Source organism: Lampetra planeri, chromosome 2, assembly GCF_965212315.1.
Source record: "Lampetra planeri chromosome 2, kcLamPlan1.2.h2, whole genome shotgun sequence".
NCBI classification, from domain to species: Eukaryota; Metazoa; Chordata; class Hyperoartia; order Petromyzontiformes; family Petromyzontidae; genus Lampetra; species Lampetra planeri.
In genome coordinates, this window is record NC_136108.1 from 3,650,282 (window position 1) to 3,673,619 (window position 23,338).

Consider the following 23,338-nt stretch of genomic DNA (forward strand, 5'->3'; position numbering starts at 1 on the left):
AACTACTGCCGCACCGAAGCCACTGACGTTTTCGGGCGTAGCAACATCCACAGGCCACGATCTACGAAGAAAGAGGCCAGTGCCCGGAACGTCGCCTACTAACGGTGCTATTTATATAGATATTTGTTCTTCCGTTTCTAAGGGCAAGTTGTTTGACGATTACACGCGTTACGTAACACTGGAGGTCTAACCGAGTGCGTCTTGGCAGACGATTGGCCGGTTTAGCGTGGGCGGGGCTCGCAGCGTGAGGGGGCGGGGCATCATCGCCGCGTCACGCGGGTCGGAGGTCACCGGCTACCACCACCACCACCAACCCACCGGGCGTGATTTGTGGTTTATTTTTGATGTCGCCTTTGGACCGCGTCGTCGTTACGAAGAATCGATTCGTCCATCAACGCCAATCTCTTCGTCAATCACGGGCGATGATTTCCGCGTGCGGTGCGACACCGAGCGCGGGCGAGCGACGCCGCGGCTGTTGACCGAGCGGGAGACGAGGGGCCGCGATGTCAGCGGGCGGCGGCCCAGGGACCCGGGCCGAGGCTGAGATTGGTCCCGAACTTGGGCCAGGGGCCGGGCCAGTGTGCGGTTCAAGATCAGAATCTGTACCTGGATCTCGACCAGGGTCTGGCTTAGGCTTAGAACTTGGATCAGTGGCAGCACCTGGGTCTGAAGCTGGCTTTGGGTCAGTCCCAGCGTCTGAGTCTGGCTTTGGGTCTGGTTCTTTATATTGGATTGAATCTGAGCCTGCGTCGGTATTTGGACCGCGGGATGGGTCCGTGCCATTGTTTGGATCGGAACATGCAATTGGACCTGGGTCTAGTCCTACTACTCCGTGCACTTTGGGGCCTGGGAATGAGCCAGTGCCAAGGTTTGAGTCTGACCCGAGACCGGATTCTGTCTTAGGGTCTGGCTCTGAAACAAGTTTAGCCGGATCTGGTTCTCGGTCAGGATCAGCAACAGAGTCTGGGCCAGTATCTGAGCCAGAGTCAGGCATGGAACCCGCACAAAGGCTGCGTGCAGACGTGATGGGGACGCCCATGGAGCAAGAGGAAGACATGGTGACAGACGCCGTGGTGTTCCGTGCGCCCTGTAAGCCACCACCAGCACTCAACTCGGAGCACCAGCGACAGAGGTAAAGGGCAGCTGCCGTCTTTTTCATATTAACACTTTTCTCAAGTGATGGGAATAATGCCACCCACCCTCATGTTTAAAGCTATTTGAAGGCGAAGTTACGCAACAGCAGCTCCTGAGAGATTTGCTGCTGTTACTGGCAGTGGTTACTGAAAGCACACTGCGCTTTGAACCCGGCGACTTGAACTTGACTGCTGGTCATGGTTTATATAAGTGGCGAATGGTCCCTTTAACTAACCCGCACTTACCAACGCAGTTCATAGGTCAAAATAACCCCCCATGACTTATGCAGTGTGGGGATTGCCAATTGGTTGTTAATGGTTATTCTTGCTCTGTGAGCTATGAGAGTGAGTAATGCTACAGTTCAGGCATTAATCGATCTGTAATTCATTGCCCTGTTTTCTTGTAGCAGTGAGTGGGAGAATCTGACTGGCTACCTACAGAAGTACACCAACCTGGTGACTGGTTGGCAGTTCAGGTGAGTGGTTCTGACGGAGCAGACATTGATTTCAGTAAGACAGAATTGCAATGGCAACGGTGTGGGCATTAAAATAAGGAAATGTGTAAAATAAGGAAATTCACTTTTTTTCCACGAAACCGATCATTAAGCGAGTATAGGAAATACATGTGAAAGGCTTGATTTATTCCGATTGCATCACAAGTTATCTTTTTTCACCCAAAAAACGTACTTTATAATCTTCTTGGTTCTTTCGGTAAAGTCACGTAGAAGGGAAATAATAAAATAATACTAATTAAACAATTCTCACAGGTCTTTCGGGAAGACAGCGTCTTCAGACACTGTCTTTCCGACAGACCTGAGGATGGCTGCTTGCGTTGTGGCCAAAACGTCGTGAGAATTGTATTTTATTATGTTTTATTTGTATTATTTTATTATTTCCCTTCTGCGTGACTTTACCGAAAGAACCAATAAGATGAATCCCTGCAGTCATGAAAGCTTTAAATCGAAATTACTTTATAATATTTAAACAATTGATTTTAACACATAACGATACTAACAACACTACAAACACATAATATTAAAAGAAACATGGGTAATCAATGCATTAATTAATATTTTTACTGCACCAACAACAGTCCGTCATTAACAGGGGAATGGTCGGTAAGCGAACACATTGGGCTCTATGGAGACCCATCGTTAAGCGATTAGTCATGAACAGGGGTGGTCGTTACGAGGGGTTCTACACTCCACTACTATAACACTACACTACACACTACACATTGGGCTCTATGGAGGCCCGTCGTTAAGCGATTAGTCGTTAACAGGGGTTCTACTCTACAACCATTCCAAGTGCACTGTCACAGGTTGGGCTGCCAAATGAGATTTGTTTCCTCTCAAGCTTGCACAACACGCACTGCTGTGCGTATTTATATTCAACTCCTGACTGGACACAGTAGTGCATGACGAAAGCTTCGGAGGAAAAAAAGTACTCAACATGCAGCCCACATCCGTAAAACCGCACTTGGATTACAAGCGTCTGCAAACAAACACGTGTTAAATTAGATGATCATTATTATTTACTTATATGTACTTTAACGAGCAGTTTGTATTTGAGGACCCTCTTGAAAACAATCTGGAAACTCAGTGAGGCTTTGCAGGACAGTAGTCTCAATCATGCCACGATTAAGAGTAAATTTGTGTCTAGACTGGACATGCAATTGAATTAACAATTAAATAAATTAATGATACATTGTGTTTATTCATATATTATTTGGAGGATATGCTAATTATTTGCTATTATATGATATGCCACGAGAATGAGCCAGAACAAGACAGAACGTTTGATGTAGGCAATATAAATGAAATAGTACAAACTAAAAAATCATGTTCTGAATTAAATCGTGCCAAGTGCTTGAATCGCTGTTTGGGGTGAATTGCTATATGCCGAGTATGGATGCCACTGTGCTGCAGATATTTCGTGCTGGTTGGAGCTGAGGGGCGTCTGGAGTACCACGTGCATGAGCATAGTGCACAGGGAGGCCAGAAACCACGGGGCACTATTGCTCTGGCGGGCGCTGTGACCTCTCCTAGCGAGGAGGAACCCTATGCCTTCACGATCATCACCGTGACTGGGGAGCAGTACCGCCTGAGGGGTACAGAGGCCACATGCACACTAACTACCATGCACACCTCTGATTCCCCGAACCTCAGATTACCATGTTTGGCTATGTACGGTGTGAAAAAATTTCTACATAAATCCAAATGGCAGGTACAGCAATGGCTACTCCGGTTGAGTGTGGTTTGATACCCGCTGCTTCCTATTTTTAAATGTGTATGGTGGAATTTGTGATACAATTTCAGATCCTCTGCATCATATAAGGAGAATAGCACACATGTACACTTCGATAAGCACTCCATGAAGTAGATTTCATTATTTATAATTTAGTGAATATCAAAGCCTAAAAAATATATTGTTTTGGCAGCATCGAGAACTTGTACAATGCAGGGCATATTGTACATTGCTATTTATATAACTGCACTAAGGTTGAATTCTGGTCTTAAAGGTAAATACCTAGTTAGAATAAATATAATATTTTATTTAACCACCTTTTATAGGTTACACCAAGGACAAAAAATATGTTACTTTAGTAAGTGCGATTCTCAAAGCTTGCTTTGAATTCCCTGTGGTAACAACTCCATCAAAAAATAGATTCTTCATTATCAACACCAAACAAGTGACAGCTTTACGTCTCATACTCAGGACTGCTATTGACCTTCACATTTTAACTGGATCTGTTTCATGTTCTACAGTAGACAGATTTTGGGTACGTTAGACAATGGGGGGTAGCTTATTTTAGACTATTTTGCTGCTGTAAATTTCCACTTGGATGAGCCACTTCGTTGGGCTTATATGTGTGCCAGGTCGCTTCTGAAAAAGAGCTATACAGCTCAGTGGGCTTTGCCTGGTGAATAAAAAATAGTTACATTTTAGTGTTTTTACATTTTTGTACGTGTATATTCCTCGATTAATTATGTCTGTTAAACACAATATGCCCTGAGGTGTATGTACCTGTTAAATGTTGATTAACTATTCCCATAACACACCTATAGACTGCCTATCTTTGTTCATTTCCAGAGGAGACCTTCATGAAATATTGGAAGCATTAATTAATTATTCTTGTAACAGCAGGAACACCAGCAATAAGGCAATTTTCATGGCAATGTTTTGTCTGCATGGACCTTTCATAGCTCACACACTGCTGAATGTGTTTTTGAAGCTTTGAGGTAACATTGTTGAAAATACAGTTTATCTTGTACCCTTTGAGCCAATGGATATTTGACATTCATATTTGCTGAAGCAGCCAAGCTCTTCTTTTTTTTTGCAATGCCAACATCAAGTTGAGGGCAGAACATTCTCATTGTCCTACAGGTCTTCCTCTATGACAACATGAAAACATACTTTCAACAACTACCAATCAAGAAGTTGTATTTACTCTTGGCTGTTTGATATACAGCAGTGGTATCATGGGTCCTACGTGCATTGCACTCGAGCATTAGAAGACTGGATGACACAGAGAGATGCATTGGGTTCAGCAGCCGAGTCTTTGGTTCATTAACTTAATCAACATGTGCGCACGGTTCAGCTGCCATAGGCCGGCATAGAGCATGCTTCTTTATATTGATGAGCTCGAAGCAAGTGTGCTGCAGCGTGACGTGACTTGACATACTGCGTTGTGCCTGGAACAGCCAAGGACGCGCGGGAAAGACAGCACTGGGTGAGCCGCCTACAGGGGTGTGCGCAGCACCACACTGATTGCATCGGCATGGTGAGCTCCAGATGTCTGTACCTCTCCACACTGTGCAGAAATTCACCTTGTCGTTTACTCATTGTGCCCGATGCAGTCTAGCAAGCAACTTTACAATGGAAATATTTGCAGGAATTGTGGGTTTCCCTTGCTTAGCTCTAGGTTAACTGTCACAAGCTCAGCCCTAATATGATGTATCACAAAACTAATGTGTTGAGAATTTATATTCACGTAAAATATTGCACAATATTCTAATTGCATACCACTGTGTGCGCAGGTCAAAGAATATTGTTAATCGTTTGCAGTAATTAAATTCACCACTTGCCATTTTCTTTAATGCCTCCCACATGTATCGGTATTCAAGGTGACAGCATTTGCATAAGGGTGATGTAGATGATCATGTTTATGCTGTTGTGTTGATATCTGTTGGTGTGTGTGTCAGATGAATCCTGTGTTGGGTCATGAACTCTACCTCTCGGGGGTCAAGAGGTCAGCACTATCTCCTGGGGCCTTACTGCGAAGGCCATATGGGACAAGGGAGGATGCTACTGAAGATAAAAGACACTCATATCCAGGCAGCAAGACTTTAATACATGGAAACAACTGGCTGTCCGATGCGCAGTGGGTGAGTCATGAGAAATACTCTTATATAAGCGCACAACTTTATCTGTGATGAACGCTGCACTTTCTGTCGTTTTCATGCAGGGGGCGCTGCAAACCTCCGTGCCCCCTGCATGAACGACGGAGGCGCAGGGACAGACGTTCCATTACATTGGAATCGATCTGCAGACGGCGGTCTTCTCGCACGGCCAGCTCTTTGTCGCCTTATCTCGATCCCACAATCCCAAACAGGTGAAAGTCTGCATCAAACCGAATCCCCAGAAAGGCCATCTACTTAACGACGAGAGAAAATTCACACGAAATGTCCTTTTCATTGAAGTCTTCCAGATGTAAAATGATATAAGCTTTTAGTGAAGAAATAAAATGATATAATTCAAAACATAATACAATAAAAAATGGAGCATCGGGTGCTTGCGTGAATGCGTCATTCGTGTGCAATTTTTTCGTGGCTTTCCTGGCCGAAGGCCGTAAATGGTTGTGAGGGGCGCCACAGACGCCCCCGAACAACCCCTATTTATGAGAATACTTTGATGAAAAAAAAGTGTCAATACATTTGTGACCGTTTGAAAATTTGGTCCCATGTTCAATTTATTAGATAGGATTTGCATACAAACAGATCTACAATGCAGTGGCTTATTACTGAAGGCTTATTGAGACTGAAAGTGTGGCAATCTCTACTTGCAGTTACTAAAGGATGGCTTTTGGGTTTGTGGTCACTCAACTGAATGTTTATATTCACCTACATTTACTGTTAATTTTGCAAATCTTTGCTGTGCTGTATACTTTTTGTCCTCTTCATTTGTACGTATTTGTTTGTGTGTTTGCATGGCAACAGTGGATTTAACATTTATTCTGCTTGTGAGGGTGTGAAGTTCACTTATTTTTAACCTAGTACTCTGTGCTAGCTCATTGTCTAACTTTGCTTGCTTACAATAACTCATGAGCCAGCTCCACAAACCAATTCAGCCTGCTCGTTCCTCGTACTCACACTTTTGTGCTAGCTGTGCTTGCCAGCTCTGTGCATCCCCATAGCACTAGCACTGCTTGTAGATCAGCATGCCGCCCCCCCCCCCCGCGTCCCAGCTTTGCGTGTGTCTGTGCCAGATGCTGGTGCGTGCCTATGAGGAGCAGCGTGCCCTGGCATTGACCATGGAAGCTCTGCCACGCTCACACGCTCGCATCACACCGCTGGATCCTGACCTCCTTCTGCTCAAAGCATCGGCCGTCTCAGCCCTTGGCTGCCTGCACGCCTGTCTGCACCTGCTGCAAGTGCAGCGTAGTGCGGCGCGCACCCACCGAGGGCGGGCCAGGGTCGGTGGGGGCGGCAGAGGCAGTGACGGTGACGGGAGTTCTCCAGGTCAGCAGCACAGTGTGGCCATGGCAGACCCTGCGGGTGAGCATCCGCCACCTCGCCTGGCCGCTTACGCATGGGACAACTCGCTGTGTTGGCCACGCACCATGTCCACCGATCAACTCGGCATGTTTGGAGCGTGCTGTTCTTCGACACAGCAGGTTTCTTTTCCAAGGGTGATCTGGAAAATATAGAACGAACATTACATGCATTATGTGAACAAGTGATTTGGGTTAAGTATGGGATGGGAGAAGATTTCAAATGATAAAGTAAGACAATCAAACATTGTAATGAAAATAAAGTAGTTTTGTAAATATTCAAAAGTCTATGGAGTGCTGATTAACATTTGTACAATGCAGAATAAAACTACTTGTATCATAAAAAGTAAAGAATGTACATTTTGCGGAGAAGAATCAATTAAAAATGTTATTATTTGTATTTCAATTTAAATAAATAAAAACTTAAATTCACTTCCATGGTTTGCCTGTATTGTCTGCAATCGATGATTTATCGGATAAAATTAAACATGCATTCTACTTTGCCTTTTTACAAGGTACTGGACAAAATAAGGCATTATATTCTTACATTTCCCTGAATCTACATTATAATGACTGCTTTGGTGAAACACTTTGTGAAGGTACAGTTCACACATGCAAATGGTACACATGAACGTAAGGCTTTAAAAACTGAAAAACACAAGAGATTGAAAGTACATATGAACCTTATGACGGTACCCGGGCTCTCGCATAATGTCCGTGATGCAGTTATTTTTAGTCCGTTGATGGTCGGCGATGCGGCAATTGACTCATCTCGACGAGCTGGACACGATGCACCACTATGGTGCGTACCGCGAGCGTTCAGGGTTTCAGCGCAATCGTCCTCTCTGCGTTTCGACATCACGGAGTGGCACTGATTTCGGATTGATTGGTACCCCAGTCGCGGAGTTAAGTACACCCCTGGAAAAAATAGTGTCCCGAAATAAAGTATTGAATTGCCTCAGCCAATTTGTATTATTTGGTACTCCGGGGTACCGCCATCAGGATCATATGCGGGGAGACATTCTGACGTTTTAATATTGATTATGCTGTTTGTGTGTTACAGTTATACGTGGTGAGTCCAGTTAAGGTATTCATAGGAGTCCACTGCTTATGTGCCTGTTGACCTGTTTACCAACTATGGTATCTAATTATAATTTTCCACATTAAGTGAGTATTACTTTGTTCAGAATTAGTATCATTGGGGTTTTAAAAACAAAAATAACTAACCGAAGGCCGACAATGAATTCCTGGACTGAACTTGTACATTACTGCTTCCTTGAATACAGATGCACTTATGTCTCTTGGTGGTAGCGATGATTGTTGACCCCTCGGTAACATTGATTCTTCTAGATGTGGTGGTAGGGTATGGCTCATTATATAGAGTCGCACCATGGTAGGGGGATTCGAGATGAAGAAAAATAAGAGGTGATATTTACCCTGTTCTTTTGCTTTCGTCCTCTTCAATCTCACCTGCCCAGGGAGAGTCCACTCATTGCAACCTGTCGTGGTAGCTCCTGTGGCACCGTGCGATTCTGTGAACCCCGGGAACATGTGCTCTCATGCCCCAGACGGCACATCGGACACTTCTCATCGTGAGTCGGAGCCAGCTCCACCACCTTCTTCGGTCTCGATCTCAGCACAGCAGGTTGGTTTGTCTCCTTGTCTTCCCTGTCTGCCCACAATAGCTTAGATGCTGCATTTAGATTTAGTGCATTGTTGGTTTACAAGCAGTACTCGGACTTACGTTGGGTTACTTTCATAGAAAAGGTGCCGTAAGTCAAGACGACGTATGTCGAGACTGATTTGCCCACAGAAACAATGATATAATAGGGGGTAGCGTTCATGACCAAGGGTCTGTTGCGTTCATGACCAAGGGTTTGGTACGCAACTTTTTATATATGTCTTATCTTAACGGAATTGATCTAGCGCCTTAACCTATGAATGCAATGGTGGAGCAGAGGTGAATGGAATAGATGAGGTAGCAATGGGTAAATCTGTGATGATGTGTGAAAGTCAAATTGATGGCAGTAAATTATGAATGGAATGAATGATTGGAGAATGATTGATAGCTAGTCATATAATGGGAATATGAATACAAATAGTAGATTTCATCAACTTCCAATCATATATTAATTACAATAATAGTATTTAGAAATGTCTTCACTCAATTATTCGTAATTCCTGGATTATTCGGACTGAATATTCGCAGTTAAATAGGGGGAATTACTGTACGAAATCTTAAGGATGAAGCAGCACCTTCATCAGGGTCATCTCTCAAACACTGACCTTTCCTTTTATCAGGCATTTTGAAGGATGAAATAAATGAAAAATGCTTTACAAATTTTCACTGTGAATACACAGAGGTTGAGCACCGGAGCTCGTCGGAGAGGCAGACTCACTGGGCGATGTGCCGTACGTTTGTGCACAGAACCGGCACCCGAGTCAGCGTCGTGCCGTAAGTGCCGTCCGACCGCCGTGCGTAATAACGTGCGTGTGGCCATTGGCGATCTGCCGTAAGCGCGGATCGAAGTAAGTCGAACCGCGCTTAAGTCGGGGACCGCCCGCATAATTATACAACCAGTAACTTATATTATACAACCAACAATGATTGATAATCGTAACAGTTTGCAATGTAGAAGTATTTTTGGATTACTCTTTGCAGATTCGTATGTTAGTTTCACAGACAGGGACGCTACTTCAACCTTTCAGCGGGGTACATTTTTCAGTTTATTGGACTGTCCCAGGATTAAATGGTCTCTTTTCAGGGAGTGGGGTGGAACGGGCCACATTGGGGTGGCGAACAAGAGGACTGCGACGAGGATGAGCTGACCGATGAGGGCGAACTTGATGAGCTGGATCTGCCTCCGCCCCAAGGGGAGGAGCACTGCAGCATCATTTTGCACATGCTGTCTCAGCTCAAGCTCGGCATGGACCTTACCAAGGTGTGCGCAGCATTACCCACGACAAAGAGAGATACCGCGCCACACAGAACAATAACGCACCACACCCAACGATACTTCGCGCTATTCACAATAACTGCACCAATCCACAAGGCAATGCACGATACCACACAGCATTGGCTGTCATATGCATTCACCCACGTGGACAGGTGGTGCTGCCCACCTTCATCCTGGAGTGTCGCTCGCTGCTGGAGATGTTTTCCGACTTCATGGCGCACACGGATGCATTCCTGGCTGTGGCGTGGGGCCAAACTGCAGAGGAGCGCATGAATCTACTCCTGCAGTACTACCTGTCCTCCTTCCGTGAGGGCCGCAAGGGCGCCGTTGCCAAGAAACCCTACAACCCCATCATCGGCGAAGTTTTCCGCTGCTCTTGGCTCGTGCCGCGTACTTTGGTGATGGAGAAAAGCTGTAAGGAAGTCAGTCCTGGGTCTATGAAGAACTCACCTGGGTGTGGAACGGAGTCTGACTTTAGTTCAGGGGAGAAGCCCGAGCCGAGGTCAAGTGTGGCGTACCGCAGGAGGCGGGCGGGAGGAGAGGATGCCGGTGAAGACGGGTGTTACCGTGTTTGGTTCGTGGCAGAGCAGGTGTCTCACCACCCACCCGTATCGGCCTTTTATGTGGAGTGCGCGGAGCTGGGAATGTGCCTCAACGTACACCTGTGGACCAAGAGCAAGTTCCTAGGCATGTCTGTGGGCGTCTCCATGGTCGGGGAAGGTAAGCCAGAGTGTAGCAACGTCATTTACATGAATTGTATAATTTGGCGAGTACAGTATTGCCATTGCCCATTTATCCCAGAGATATTGCACAGATGGTTATAGTCCAATAAGTGATATCATAGCCAACATCCCAACATAGTTGAAAATTATTCGTAATTAAATTCCAATAATGCTCCAATAAACACTCACGTTTCTCTTTCAACAGATATATACATTAATATCCTCATAGAAATTACATTAAATCTCAGAACATCATTTAGAAGACGCACAAGGATTTGTACAATAAATCTAATCGAGCCGCCTGTGTATGACAACCAGAGACTGTTTTCATTGCAAACTCCGCATACCTTCATGCCTCCCTTTGCTTATCACCGACTAATAGCAGCGTGATCTTCACAGGGAGGTTGTGGCTGCAGGAGCATGGCGAGGAGTACGTATTCACGCTGCCGAGCGGATACGCTCGCTCCATTCTCACCGTACCCTGGGTGGAGCTGGGAGGAAAAGTGTCCATTACCTGTGCCCGCACTTGCCTCGCTGCTTCCGTAACTTTCCACACCAAGCCCTTCTATGGCGGCAAACTGCACAGGTGAAAAGGGCGGTAAGATAGCAGCGGTATAATGGGTCCTACATGCATTACACTTAAGCATTGGAAGACTGGATGACACAGAAAAGATGAACAGGAAACCCTTGTTAATTCGACACTTTTGGGGCTCTGGCCTTGCCGAATTATCCAATATTCCAAATTATGTACAATGGTACTCCCTAGTGCCTCCTGCCCCAATAAAGAAAAATCTAATTTGTTTTCCAAACTTTTCACACACCATACGCATTGACACACCTTCATCAGTTCTATACAAACTTTGGATTTGTCTCATAGACTAAAGGATTTATACGTCAGTCCCTTTCCATTACTTCTTGATGTAGGTGCAGACGACATTTCTGAGAGGGTTGGCTTGCACAGAGTGCATCAACAAGGTAAAGTCCAAAGCAACAGGTCTGCAGTAACGCTCACCACGCACGCCGCCACTCGACCGAGTCGTTGTTTTGGTCGTGGCGCGTGGAGTCCACGCATATGTGGAAATTGGACCATTCGGTACGGCAGTTCGGTTCATGGAGAATTACTAATATGCTGTATATATGCCGAAAGTGCACCTGTGCCGAATTATCCCCAATTACGAATGATCATATACCGAAATAACGAGGTTTTACTGTATTTGGATCAGCAGCTGAGTCTTTGGTAAATTAATTTATGCAGTACGTGCACAAGTTATGAGTTGGTCTAGGGCAGGGGTCGGCAACCTACGGCTCCGGAGCCGCATGCGGCTCTTTACGGGCTGCTTCTTGACGATATGTATGTATGTACATAGATGCATTGCGGCTCTTGAAATACTGAATTTTGTACCGAATTGGAAGGAAATGGCTCTTCTTGTTGTTTTGGTTGCCGACCCCTGGTCTAGGGGGACACACCCCATGGAGGTCATTAGAATGCATTGGTTCATAAGTATGCATAGGTAACAGGTGGAAATGACATGTGCAGATAACGGACCGCAGTAATCAATGACTCAAGTTGTCTTCACCTTTCCTTTAATACAGGAGTAATGTTTTACATAATTGTACTTAGAGAAATGCTAAAGATTTGAACTGAAGGCCATTCATAATGTATACAGTAATGGTTGACGGACAAATATAATAGTTGACACTGATATGATACTGGTCATCTGAGTTTGATTCATGGCCAGGCATATCTGAACTTGGTTATGGACAACCCCAAGATAAATTCAGTGCATTGCACGTAAGCACTTGCTAGATGAAAGCAGGCCGTCGTGATGCCAGCCATATCACACCTCTGCCAGCCTTGATAGGTGTTAAATAAAAACAATCTCCAATATCTACAATGTAGGATGCTGCCATAGTGTAATGGGTAGCACACTGGATTTAAGAAATCCCCATATCTGTCCACACAGAAGTATAAATAGGTCCACCCCAGTTGATTAGCAGGCCGCAAATGGTGGGAAAAAGTGTGGGTATCTCTTCCAAGATGCCTAATCAGCACGGAAGATTAGGCCAAATGCTCCATCTATTGAAGGCCTTTCTGCCAGAAGTGACATGAGCTATACATTACAAGCCGGGCACATTTACCATTTTTAATGGCACACCTGACATTTTGGCACGCCTGACATTTTTTTGTCCACGCGTGTGTCTCTAAGGGTGACTGGCGAGGTGCGACACGTTGAGAAGGGGGCTGTACTCGCACGTGCTCAAGGCGAGTGGAACGGCCTGCTGGAGTTCACCACCACCTCTGGGGAGACGGTCATCTTGGACACGACCACAATGCTCATTATCCCCAAACATGTGCAGCCCATCGAACGCCAGGAGCCCATGCACTCCCGGTAATCTGTCCTGCTTTCTGAACCTTGGTTGTTGACCAATCATCGTGCCCCTATCCTTTTTGTATCGCTGCCAGCCAGTCCCCTTTTCTCAACCCTGTTATTCATTCACTCTGTTGTGCGCTGTGCACACATGCCATTCGGACATGTATTGACAATTCTTGGAGGGATGCATTTGTGGCCGATGATGGAAACATTGACTTGGTCTGTCTTTTGTGGTTGTGCTAGTTGGGGCTTATGGAATCGAGAGAGTTTTTATTTTTCAAGGTCATTCTCCGGTGTAGCGTGATATTCTGCCATCTTCAGGACATTAATGGGATTGACTCTCGTCCCCCTCCTGCTTCTAGTCGTAAAAGTGGGATAGAATTGGTAATTTTTTAAGTGTATTAAATCAAATTATTGTGAACATAGCTGAATCAACGTACATAATATACAATTTAAGTTGTTATTAATATTGTTTTTGGAAGTGATACTATCTAATCATAGTTGCTCATAATGACAAGATAAAAGACTTATCTTTTTCGGTTTTCCTTGCTGATGATGGTCACATCCATCCATTCCCCTCGGTGATTTTTTTATTTTACCAGGTAAGGCCCACTGAGCTATATAGCTCTTTTTCAGAAGAGACCTGGCCACAAATAGCCCAACGAAGTGGCTTATCATGTGGAAATTTATAGCAGCCAAATATGCTGAACGCACGTTTATTGTGGAAGAAAAAACCAGAGAAAAATCCACGTGACCATGGGGAAAACATGCAAACTCCATATATATAGGTGTCAGGGTCGGGGTCGGGATCGAACCCATGACCTCCTGTATTCCGTTCGAGGTAGTTAACATCTCCTAGCCACCGTGACGCCCACGTCTTGCCACCGATCACACCTGACTGAGCCAGCCTCTCGTCTTGCTCCAGGCGGCTGTGGCAGCAGGTGACGTCAGCTCTGCGTGCCGGCGACATCGCGTCCGCAACGGAGCATAAGCACAAGCTGGAGGAGTGGCAGCGTGCTGAGGAGAGGGCACGTGTGCAGGCTGGTACAGAGCACGTGCCTAAGTACTTCCTCCGTGAAGTGAGTGAGCCCCAGAAACCATTGATGAGGACTATGAGCATGTGTATGGGTGTGTGGGAAGCGGTAGTGCAGTGGTTAGCGCACTTTGCTACGAACCAGGCGACTCAAGTTCAATTTTCTGCTCATGGCCAACATCAGGGATGGATATCTGACTTAGTTCTGGGCCTCTCCTAGGTCGACTGAGCCAAAAATGAGAACTTGATGCATTGTGTAAACATCACCATCGGGGAGACGAAGGTGGATGGGTATGGTGCTGGCCACCCACTCCCTCGTGTGCCATGTTGGCCTTCAAAAGTACTCGCTAACAGCACTTGCCCCAACAGTCTGTTAAAGGCTATAAAGGGGGTCTTTGTGTTTGTGTGCTGGTGGAATGGTAGCACATTCTGTACACTACTTCTATCTTACCAATTGTGGTTCCATTCCTGACCCTACACATCATTGGTACATATGAAATACTCTTGTTCCTTGCCTCGCATGATTCGGCCTTAAATGGTTACCTACTGCAATGTATCGTCATTGGCGTGTCAGAATCGGGATCAGGATATTTATTTATTCTGGAGGAATCCGATGAGCTACAAAGCTCTTTTTCCACAGATGTTCAGTATATGTGAGACGGATTAATCGGTGTGATGTTAGCAACACCATCTTCACTTGAGCTGTAGCCTGGCTTAGTTTGTGCTTGATACCAATACAGTCTATAACTTACTGTCAGACTACACAGGAAATATTGGTAAATGTGTGCCCTTCAAAGAGATTCAGTTGATGGGATGTGCTGGTGTGAAAATCTAAGAAAATACATCTCAGAGGCGTTTTCATTATCCATTCTTATAATGGAACATGCATACAGCAGCAACCTGTCATAAACTATGTATGAAACTGTAGCTGTATATTACGTCCAGGTAATACGATGGGATAGGTTAAAGCAGTTTAACATGCTGATGAGACGGTGCTCGTAATTTAAATGGCAGAATTTGTTTCAATAAAATATATCCGGGGCATTTCAGTGTGAATGGGGAAGACTTATGTGGTGGGGAGGGTGTACATGCTGGTGGTGTAAGGCAGTCTGTGTACATCATATGACTCGACTTGTGCACTGTGCAGTAATGTGCAGTAATGTGCATGTGTTTTCTTTGTACGTGTATTTATTTGTGTGTGTGTGGGTGTGTGTGTGTACACCACAGGGAGAAGGTTGGGTGTACCGTCATCCTTTGTGGAGGAATTCCTGAGTGACCTCGCAGCAAGGAATCCCCTTCCCCGTACCGATTGCACGTCCTAGGAGGTGCTCTCAGACTTGCATCCGGCTTAAGGAGTTGGACTTAAATCTCCCAATGGCAGAGCTGAAGCCCTCTCTCAAACCACCTTGATCCATACGTCCATTTGCTCGCGCTACAGCACTGTGATTGTGTACTTGAAAGACATTGTATTTATTTGTATTTATTTGAGTTGCCACATTTGAAATTGACTGCTGTGAGAGCGTACACTCTCTGGTGAGACGTTTTTCGAAAATGATGGATGTTATCAAAATGTAACTGCGAAGTTAAGCTATCAAGGAGGTATTTTTTTCAAAGATACTTTACAAAAGTGTTAAAAGAAATGTAAACATTAAGTTTAACACGTAGACATTCGCGACCAGTATTATTAATAATAAAGGTTTTTGGGTTAGATCTCGTTATTATAAATTTTTCGCAACCCTCCACCACCCGACACTGCCAATCAATACAAAAATGTGTCCCGTTAACAAAACGCCAATTAGTTCTTCAGCCCACTGGTGTGTTTGAAGAGTGAATCCACAACTTTTAGAATTTGAGTATAACGTTTCGCTGGTAGTCACATCCAGCATCTTCGGGCGATTTGCCAAAAGAGTGACGCCATCCACCTGCTTCCGGTCTTAAATATAGCAGGATGACGTCGTTGTTGTTGAACCCCATCAGGTTTCGAGATCAGAGGTGGAGGTGGGGGGGTATTGTAATTATATAATAGATTAGTAATCAGTTAATTAGTTTGTGATTCCTCTATAAGGAATTGTAATATGTTTTGTGTATTACTTAATAATACGCTTCCAGGCTGAGCAAAGTCTTTAGCTATTGGAGAGGTTACAATTATTTGTATTTTTCGCAATTTCGATGGATTCTCTAATTAGTCTTGGCCAGTTATAATTAGTAAATGCTATATTGGACAGACGGGACGTAATATTAGCGTAAGACTAAAAGAACACCACAGGAACATTAAATTATCTAAAACACAGCTGTCAGCAGTGGCAGAACATGCGTGCTAACAAGGACACTCAATTGATTTTTATACCGTTGAAGTGTTATACAAAACGAATTATTACTGGCCAAGACTAATTAGATGAATGAGAATATTTTATCGAAATGGAGAAAGATACAAATAATTTCAACCGCTCTGATAACTACAGACCTAGCGCAGCCTGGAAGCGTATTATTAAGTAATACACAATACATATTCCAATTCCTTATAGAAGAATCGCAAACTAATTAACTGATTACTAATCTATTATATAATTACAATACCCCCCCACATCCGCCTCTGATCTCGAAACCTGATGGGGTTCAACAACGATGACGTCATCCTGCTGCACTATTTAAGACTGGAAGCAGGTGGATGGCTTCACTCTTCTGGCAAATCGCCCGAAGATGCTGGATGTGACTACCAGCGACACGTCACGGTGCTTAAATTCTAAATGTTGTGGATTCACTCCTCAAACACACCGGTGGGCTGAAGACGTAACTAATTGGCGTTTTGCTAATGTGACACATTGTTTACTGATTGGCCGTGTCGGGTGGTGGAGGGTTGCAACACATTTATAATAACGCGATGTAATCCCAAAGACCTTAACAGTATTATGAAAAATTAAGTTGCAAAAACAATCTCTCATAAATATTTCCGTATTGTGTTGTTTGTCGGCATGTAAAATATCACAAAATAAGTGGACACTATTTTGTGTACACACACTATCTTGAGCCATCGAAGAAAAACATTCAATTGAATAAAATCCAGAGATGAGATTAATGCCTAACCCGCACCTCCGATTAGCACGGTTGGCTACGTATCTTGCGAAAGAAGTTCAAAATACGTAGATACGTAATGCCATTTTAGATATGTTGCGACTTCACTCGGGTTAGGCAAATTAAAAACCGCTTCGACACATCATCGGTCATGAATGCACCGTGCAGCCGCACAATCGGAAAATTGCCGACATACGAAAAGGCGACACTCGCTTACCTTCTTAAGCAGTCTCATCCCTAAAAAAGATCAATGACAATATGCAACTGCATGTTTGGCCATGCCAAAGAGAGTGGGAATTTAACGTCTTTCATCTTCGTGGCGAACAGACAACATTAAGTGTTAAAAAAAAATGTTTACGCCTTTACGTATAAACTTAGTTGTGTGTGTGACAACAGTCGCCTGCTTTTCGTGCTCACAAACGTGTTTCAGTATTACACCGTGCCATGTCACTCGCACATGGTAAGTACCATGGCGTTAAGGGTCCTGTTGACAATATGCAATCATATACTCGTGTCAGGGTGTTTGATTGCAATATTTTATATTCTATATTCTGGCAAGGCGCCTTGATACATTAGTGGAAGGCGCCATACAAATACATGTAAATTATTATTATCTCACGAATGAAGTTAATGCTCTGCGATTACTGATCTAAGCAATTATGCTAGAATATGCCAACGTGTCAAAGGTGCTGTAAAATCAATAAAATGTATGCTTTCACATGTACTTTGAACCTCTTCACACAATAAAACAACGGCTTATCATCACAGTCAATGACTACCATTCGACTCAATGTTAACTTACCATTTTCATTCGCGGGTTCGGGTTGATAGTGAAAATAATTACGTTCCGCACCAGGAAATTACTGTTGGCATCAATGGAATCGGTTATCATAAATTTTCAGGGTAACATTGGCCGTGTGAAATGGTGTACGAGGGCTGTATGTACGAAGGCATAATTTCGAAGAGACCAGTCGCCAGACGCCTCGTGCCTATGGATATTCCAAATGCACCACCGGCAGCAGCACTCACGTAATTAATACGTCCTCGAAGATAATGACAAATAATTAGAGCCAAAAAAAAATTAACCCGTAAAAACAAAGTTTTTCACTATAAATCCTTTATATGCGTGGCGGCTAGAGTCCTCTCGTCCTCTGGCTTGAGATGGCTGCCACCTATGGGTCAGATGATTGCCTGCCACCATTAAGCAATTGGTAATTAAATATTATTATTTTTTTCCTAAAAAGTGTAAAATTTTGGAAAAAAAATTTCACGAAAATAAATTGTCACGCACAACGAGTCTGTGTGCAAAATGTCAGCTCGATTGGATCACGGGAAGTGGGTTAAAACACGACCGAAAGATTTGCACGGTCGTAAGCGTGCAAGCAAGTGAACTTAATATAAAGGATTTAATAAGCTGCTGTCAGTTTAAGCGACTTCCACGGCGATTTGCAACTCAAAAGGCATTCGCGCGTTTTTGTGATAGTCATGCGATGGTTAATCAGTGACCGGTCACAAAGTTCATGCTTGCCGCTCGGCACACATGGATGGAGACACCTGCAATCTGCTGGCGAGCTGGGTGCTCGTTTAGAGGCCGTCTTCCAGCTTTGGGTGATGGTGGTGGCCTGCCGAACCGCCGTGAGGGGAGGAGGAGAGCTCAGGGAGCAGCTGGGGCCCAGGGACCATTCGGAGGGAGCCAGAAGCAGTGGAGGGGTTAAAGGATGCTGGGACGACATTTTGTTGAAGGGGCACTTACCGTTGTCCTGGAGGAGGCTAGACACGAAGTCACCGGTAGAAAGGAAAAGGTGCGTAGGTTTTGTGGGCGCGATGGTGTTTTTCGAGCCGTTAAACCTGCGACTGGCGAGATAATTCAAATCGGCACGTGGTTGTGGTTTCAAAAAGAATGGAAGGCGTCAAACTGAAAGATGGCTAAAGTCCCCTGAAACGCACAAAACCTGCCTGCCCCATTCGGTATCCTGTCAATAGATTCAAACATTTGTACTGAGCTATAAAGCACATCATGCAATTTATTAAACTTATTCTCCAGGTAAAGTATATATTTGTTTTATATTTGGCCGACATATTTTCGTGAATGTTGTGTGTGAGAAAACCAGAAAGCCTCGAGAAACCACATACATACGCACAAGGGGATAATACTGCAAACTTCACACTGACGTTATCAGGCACCTACTGTCTACACTCTGCTATTCTTGGACAGCAATCAGGCAGGTACCAATAAAGAGGAAGATTCCATTTCATATCGGAGCACACGAACATTCATACCCTCAGTGTAACACTCCATCAGTGAAATCCTGCAAGAGCTGAAGTGGGAGGTCAAGTGTCGACTGTACTGCTTTTGGATCTGGAAGATTCGAGGAAATGATGGCGAGGTGCGGCGATGATATTAACTACATTGGCTGTGATGGCCTCTTTAGCTTGAAATTGAGTTGCTTCTCAGTCACCCCGAGGAGCTGGCTCTGAATGTTAGGTGCATAGCGGTCACCGCTGTTCATTAGAGATAAACTCACCCCGCCTAATGGACTTGTCATGATTTTTCCTGCCTCGTATCGGCTCCATCTCTTTGTTATCCACCAACCCACCTCCAAACCATGATATTTCAAGGGTATTGCTACCATGCCTGATTGTTAAATTAATACATAAAATTATAACATATTCCTGGAGTTAAATAGTCTCCAGATCTTAATGAAGGATTATACCGTAGCTCCAAAAGTAAAATCATGAGTCATGGCTCTCAATGAATATTTACAACTAAAATTTGAATTCGTAATGACTAACAGTTACACAATTAATTGGCAATGCTAATGATTTGATCAAATGCTGCCACGTAATCTACACTCTTAAAGGATCAGAAAATCAGAAGCAGAGCAGGCGTGAAATCATGTGGTTGCTGTAGGGTTATTTCATGTCATCGTGTGTTGTGCTATTAGAGATGGCATTTTAATAAAACACGAAACGAATACGAATTTGTTGTTGTTATTTTAGCAGGTAAGACCCACTGAGCTACTAGATAGCTCGTTTTCAAAAGCGACCTGGCTATCACAAATGATAGCTCAACGGAAGTGGCTTATCATGTCGAAATTTGTAGCAGCTAAATACACTCAACAAATGTTTCGAAATGTGGAGGGAAAATCCGAAGGACCCGCAGGGAAAAAAACAACCACGGGGAGAGAGAAAACATGCAAACTCCAAATATACAGGCGTCGTGGTCGGAATCGAAAACCCACGACCTGATGCATGTATACCAGGCGAGGTAGTTAACGTCTTGCCACCGTTGTGCCCCAAATCTCCGAATGGATGTTGCTGCCTTCGCTGAGAAGGGGAACATGGCCACGAATGCACTTGCACGTTCGTCGTGCTTGCACAGGACGCACGACCTCTGGATCATTCGCGAGCGAATTGAAACCTGCAGCCATTTGGCCATTGGTGAGACGCCACAAAATCGGCGCAATTAAGATTTCAAAAACGAAACACGAAAAATAAAAGGCGGCAACACAGGAAAGTAATTCAGGAATTGTAATCCGACAAAGTAATTGGACGACGGGTGGCTTGTGACCCCTTTTTAGCACCTCGGATGTTGCGGATTGTTTTTTTTCGCGTCCGTCCTCTTGTGACCTCTCTTTCTTTTTTTCGATTTAAAGCTTTCGTGACTGCAGGGATTCATCTTCTTGGTTCTTTCGGTAAAGTCACGTAGAAGGAAAATAATAAAATAATAAAAATAAAACATAATAAAATAATTATCACGACGTTTCGGTCTGTCAAGTAGACAGAGTCAGACTCTGTCTACTTGACAGACCTGTTCTCCACCTGAAGACGGCTGCTTGCGTTCATCCGCTCGTCGTTTCCCGCATGCGAGTGGGGGGACGCCGCGGGGCTGCGCCCAGAAGATGGGCAGCAACCCGTTGGAGCTGTGCCTCAACATTATGCGCTGCAGCGCCAAGGGCAGTCGCCCTGCCGACACGCCTGCATGCCTGCTTACCTGCCTACCTATTTGTCTACCTGCCTGCCATCATACCTGTCTACCGTCCCACCTCTCCGCCTGCTTAGGGGTCGTTCATAAATGACGTCACGCGATTTTGGACGATTTTTGACCCCCCCCCCCCTAGTCACACGGCGTCACAAAAAGTCAGACCCCCCCCCTGAAATATGACGTCACAAAGCTTTGCCCCCTCCCCCCAAAACCATATTTCTATCGCTTTAAACTATTGTCATTGTAGTGCGTATTTAATGTGGCGCTGCACTCCGATGTTGTAGGAGTGTTGTTATAACAATTAGTGTTGTTATAACAATTCTATAGTTATTTAAAGTTGCGCATTTTGATGTGACGTCACATTTCTCAACCCCCACCCCCTCGTCACACATCATCACAAATGTCTGACCCCCCCCCCCCCTTTTAGGTGCGTGACGTCATTTATGGACGGCCCCTTACCTTCCTACTTGTCTACGTGCATGTTTACCAGTCTGCTTACCTTCATGTCTGACTGCTTGCCTGCCGACCAAACTGCCTCTCCGTCTCTGTACCAATCTACCACCTGGCTACTTCTGCTCCTGCCTGTGGGCTTACCTAACTACCTACGTGCCCTCCCCCCCATGGATGTCCACCTGTTTGCCTATGTACAGCACTGGTGGAGCAGTCGTGTGTCTCGGTGAAAATTGTCTCTCAATGCAGTGGCTCGGGCACTGTGTGCAGAAACCGCCCTTGGCCTTTAAAAAGTCTAGTAATTCCCCGCATGCATTTGTGAAAGAATGTTGATATTACAAATACATAAAAAAAAATTATACCGTCATCTACTGCCATAATAATGCATCCATGCAATATTTATCGCTGCCATTAGAAACATGATAAATGTACAGACGCATTCTCACCGCGTGGTATTTAGTCACGAGATGAGGTTGAGTAAGGACCCATGTGCTCTGTGGCGTAAAACCATCGTGCTGATTGCCAGGAAGGAATTGCTCCGTTGTAAGAACCGAAGCGCCGTGACAAATCCCCTTTGTTAAAGAACCGTACGCTTCTGGGGGGGGGGGGGGGGAGACTGATAACTGTTTGCCGACAGCCACGGACATCGGCAGGTTTAAATATAATGTGTTATCTAAAAGCAACACAAACGCGCATTTTTAAATCCGTTTAACTGCAAATGCAATGTTTGCTCTAGAAAGAATGTCACGTCTTAAATGGAGGGCCTGGGTTTCTCTGAAATATTAAGTACGCGGAGCCCTTCATTTAACATGGGCACAGTGTTCGTGAATGCTGGATTGCTTAAATTATATTTTGAATGTCATTTTGAGTCAGCTGCATACCTGCAATTGAATGCAATTAAATCTTTGTTCGCGAGTTTACATGAGATAAGAGCAGTTTGTGGCTATGGGTTGGTTGCAGTGTCATCTTTATTTTACCTCTTAAGCATTCAAGTGTTGTTGCAGGTGTAGAAACTAGTTATATATTGTGTACTGTATATCCAAACATTAAGATGATGAGAAAAACTGTCAGAATTTTAGAATCGTTTCAAGGTTGGCCAATAATCATAACTGATAGTGTTTTAACACGTAAGCTTTCGCGACCAATATTATTCATAATCAACGTTTTTGGGTTTAGATCGCGTTATTTATAAATGTGTCGTAACCCTCCACCACCCAACACGGCCAATCAGTAAAAAAAGTGTCACGTTGACAAAAGACAAATAGTTCACTGCTTTAGCCCACCGGTGTGTTGAAGCGTGAAACCACAACATTTACAATTTGAGTACGACGTTTCGCTGGTAATTGCATCCAGCATCATCGGGCAATTCGCTTCAACACACCGGTGGGCTAAAGCAGTGAACTATTTGTCTTTTGTCAACGTGACACTTTTTTACTGATTGGCCGTGTCGGGTGGTGGAGGGTTACGACACATTTATAAATAACGCGATCTAAACCCAAAAACGTTGATTATGAATGATAGTGTTTTCCCAACCGTGTGTGCGTATGTGTGTGCGTGTGTATATGTGTCTGTCTGTGGGAAGCGGTGGTGTAGCAGTTAGCGCGGCACATATATGATTCTACGACCAGCTAGCTGTTTTCTGGGCTTAAAATGACGACTGTCCTGCAATATTTGAGCCGTGTTTGTCTCGGCACGCTGGTGTGGGCACACTGCCCGGTGCTCAAAAGGAGAGGCACTTTTGGGAATTGGCTCCGACAACTTGTGTCCGCTGGCGACCGACGCACGGTGAGACACTTTCTGGTGGCTTGGTGTGGTCAGTGCGTATTTTTAAAAAAATCGTC

At 44.6% G+C, this 23,338-nt stretch overlaps 1 protein-coding gene across 6 annotated transcripts; it reads left to right on the top strand.

Moving 5' to 3' along the window:
• Positions 1 to 259: 259 nt before the first annotated feature.
• LOC144724959 (oxysterol-binding protein-related protein 11-like) lies at positions 260 to 15,925 on the top strand. 6 transcript variants are annotated; one of them, XM_078604312.1, is made up of 14 exons: positions 260 to 1,132; positions 1,541 to 1,609; positions 3,062 to 3,243; positions 4,838 to 4,917; positions 5,339 to 5,521; positions 6,601 to 6,910; positions 7,422 to 7,505; positions 8,385 to 8,551; positions 9,672 to 9,848; positions 10,016 to 10,583; positions 10,985 to 11,171; positions 12,793 to 12,975; positions 13,883 to 14,036; positions 15,218 to 15,925. In XM_078604312.1, the coding sequence occupies exons 1-14, from the start codon at positions 504 to 506 to the stop codon at positions 15,260 to 15,262; spliced, it is 3,018 nt and encodes a 1,005-aa protein (XP_078460438.1). In that variant the 5' UTR covers positions 260 to 503; the 3' UTR covers positions 15,263 to 15,925. The 6 variants fall into 6 exon arrangements, with proteins under 6 accessions (XP_078460438.1, XP_078460447.1, XP_078460456.1 ...); XM_078604321.1 differs by having other exon boundaries at positions 1,544 to 1,609; XM_078604330.1 differs by having other exon boundaries at positions 6,622 to 6,910; positions 15,218 to 15,924.
• Positions 15,926 to 23,338: the final 7,413 nt, after the last annotated feature.

Bases quoted from the DNA above. Each gene is read 5' to 3' on its own strand.
- LOC144724959 (XM_078604312.1), top strand. From the start codon at position 504: ATGTCAGCGGGCGGCGGCCCAGGGACCCGGGCCGAGGCTGAGATTGGT. The intron at 3,244-4,837 runs GTACAGAGGCCA...TGCCTGGAACAG, and splicing joins GGAGCAGTACCGCCTGAGGG to CCAAGGACGCGCGGGAAAGA. The intron at 12,976-13,882 runs GTAATCTGTCCT...GTCTTGCTCCAG, and splicing joins CAGGAGCCCATGCACTCCCG to GCGGCTGTGGCAGCAGGTGA.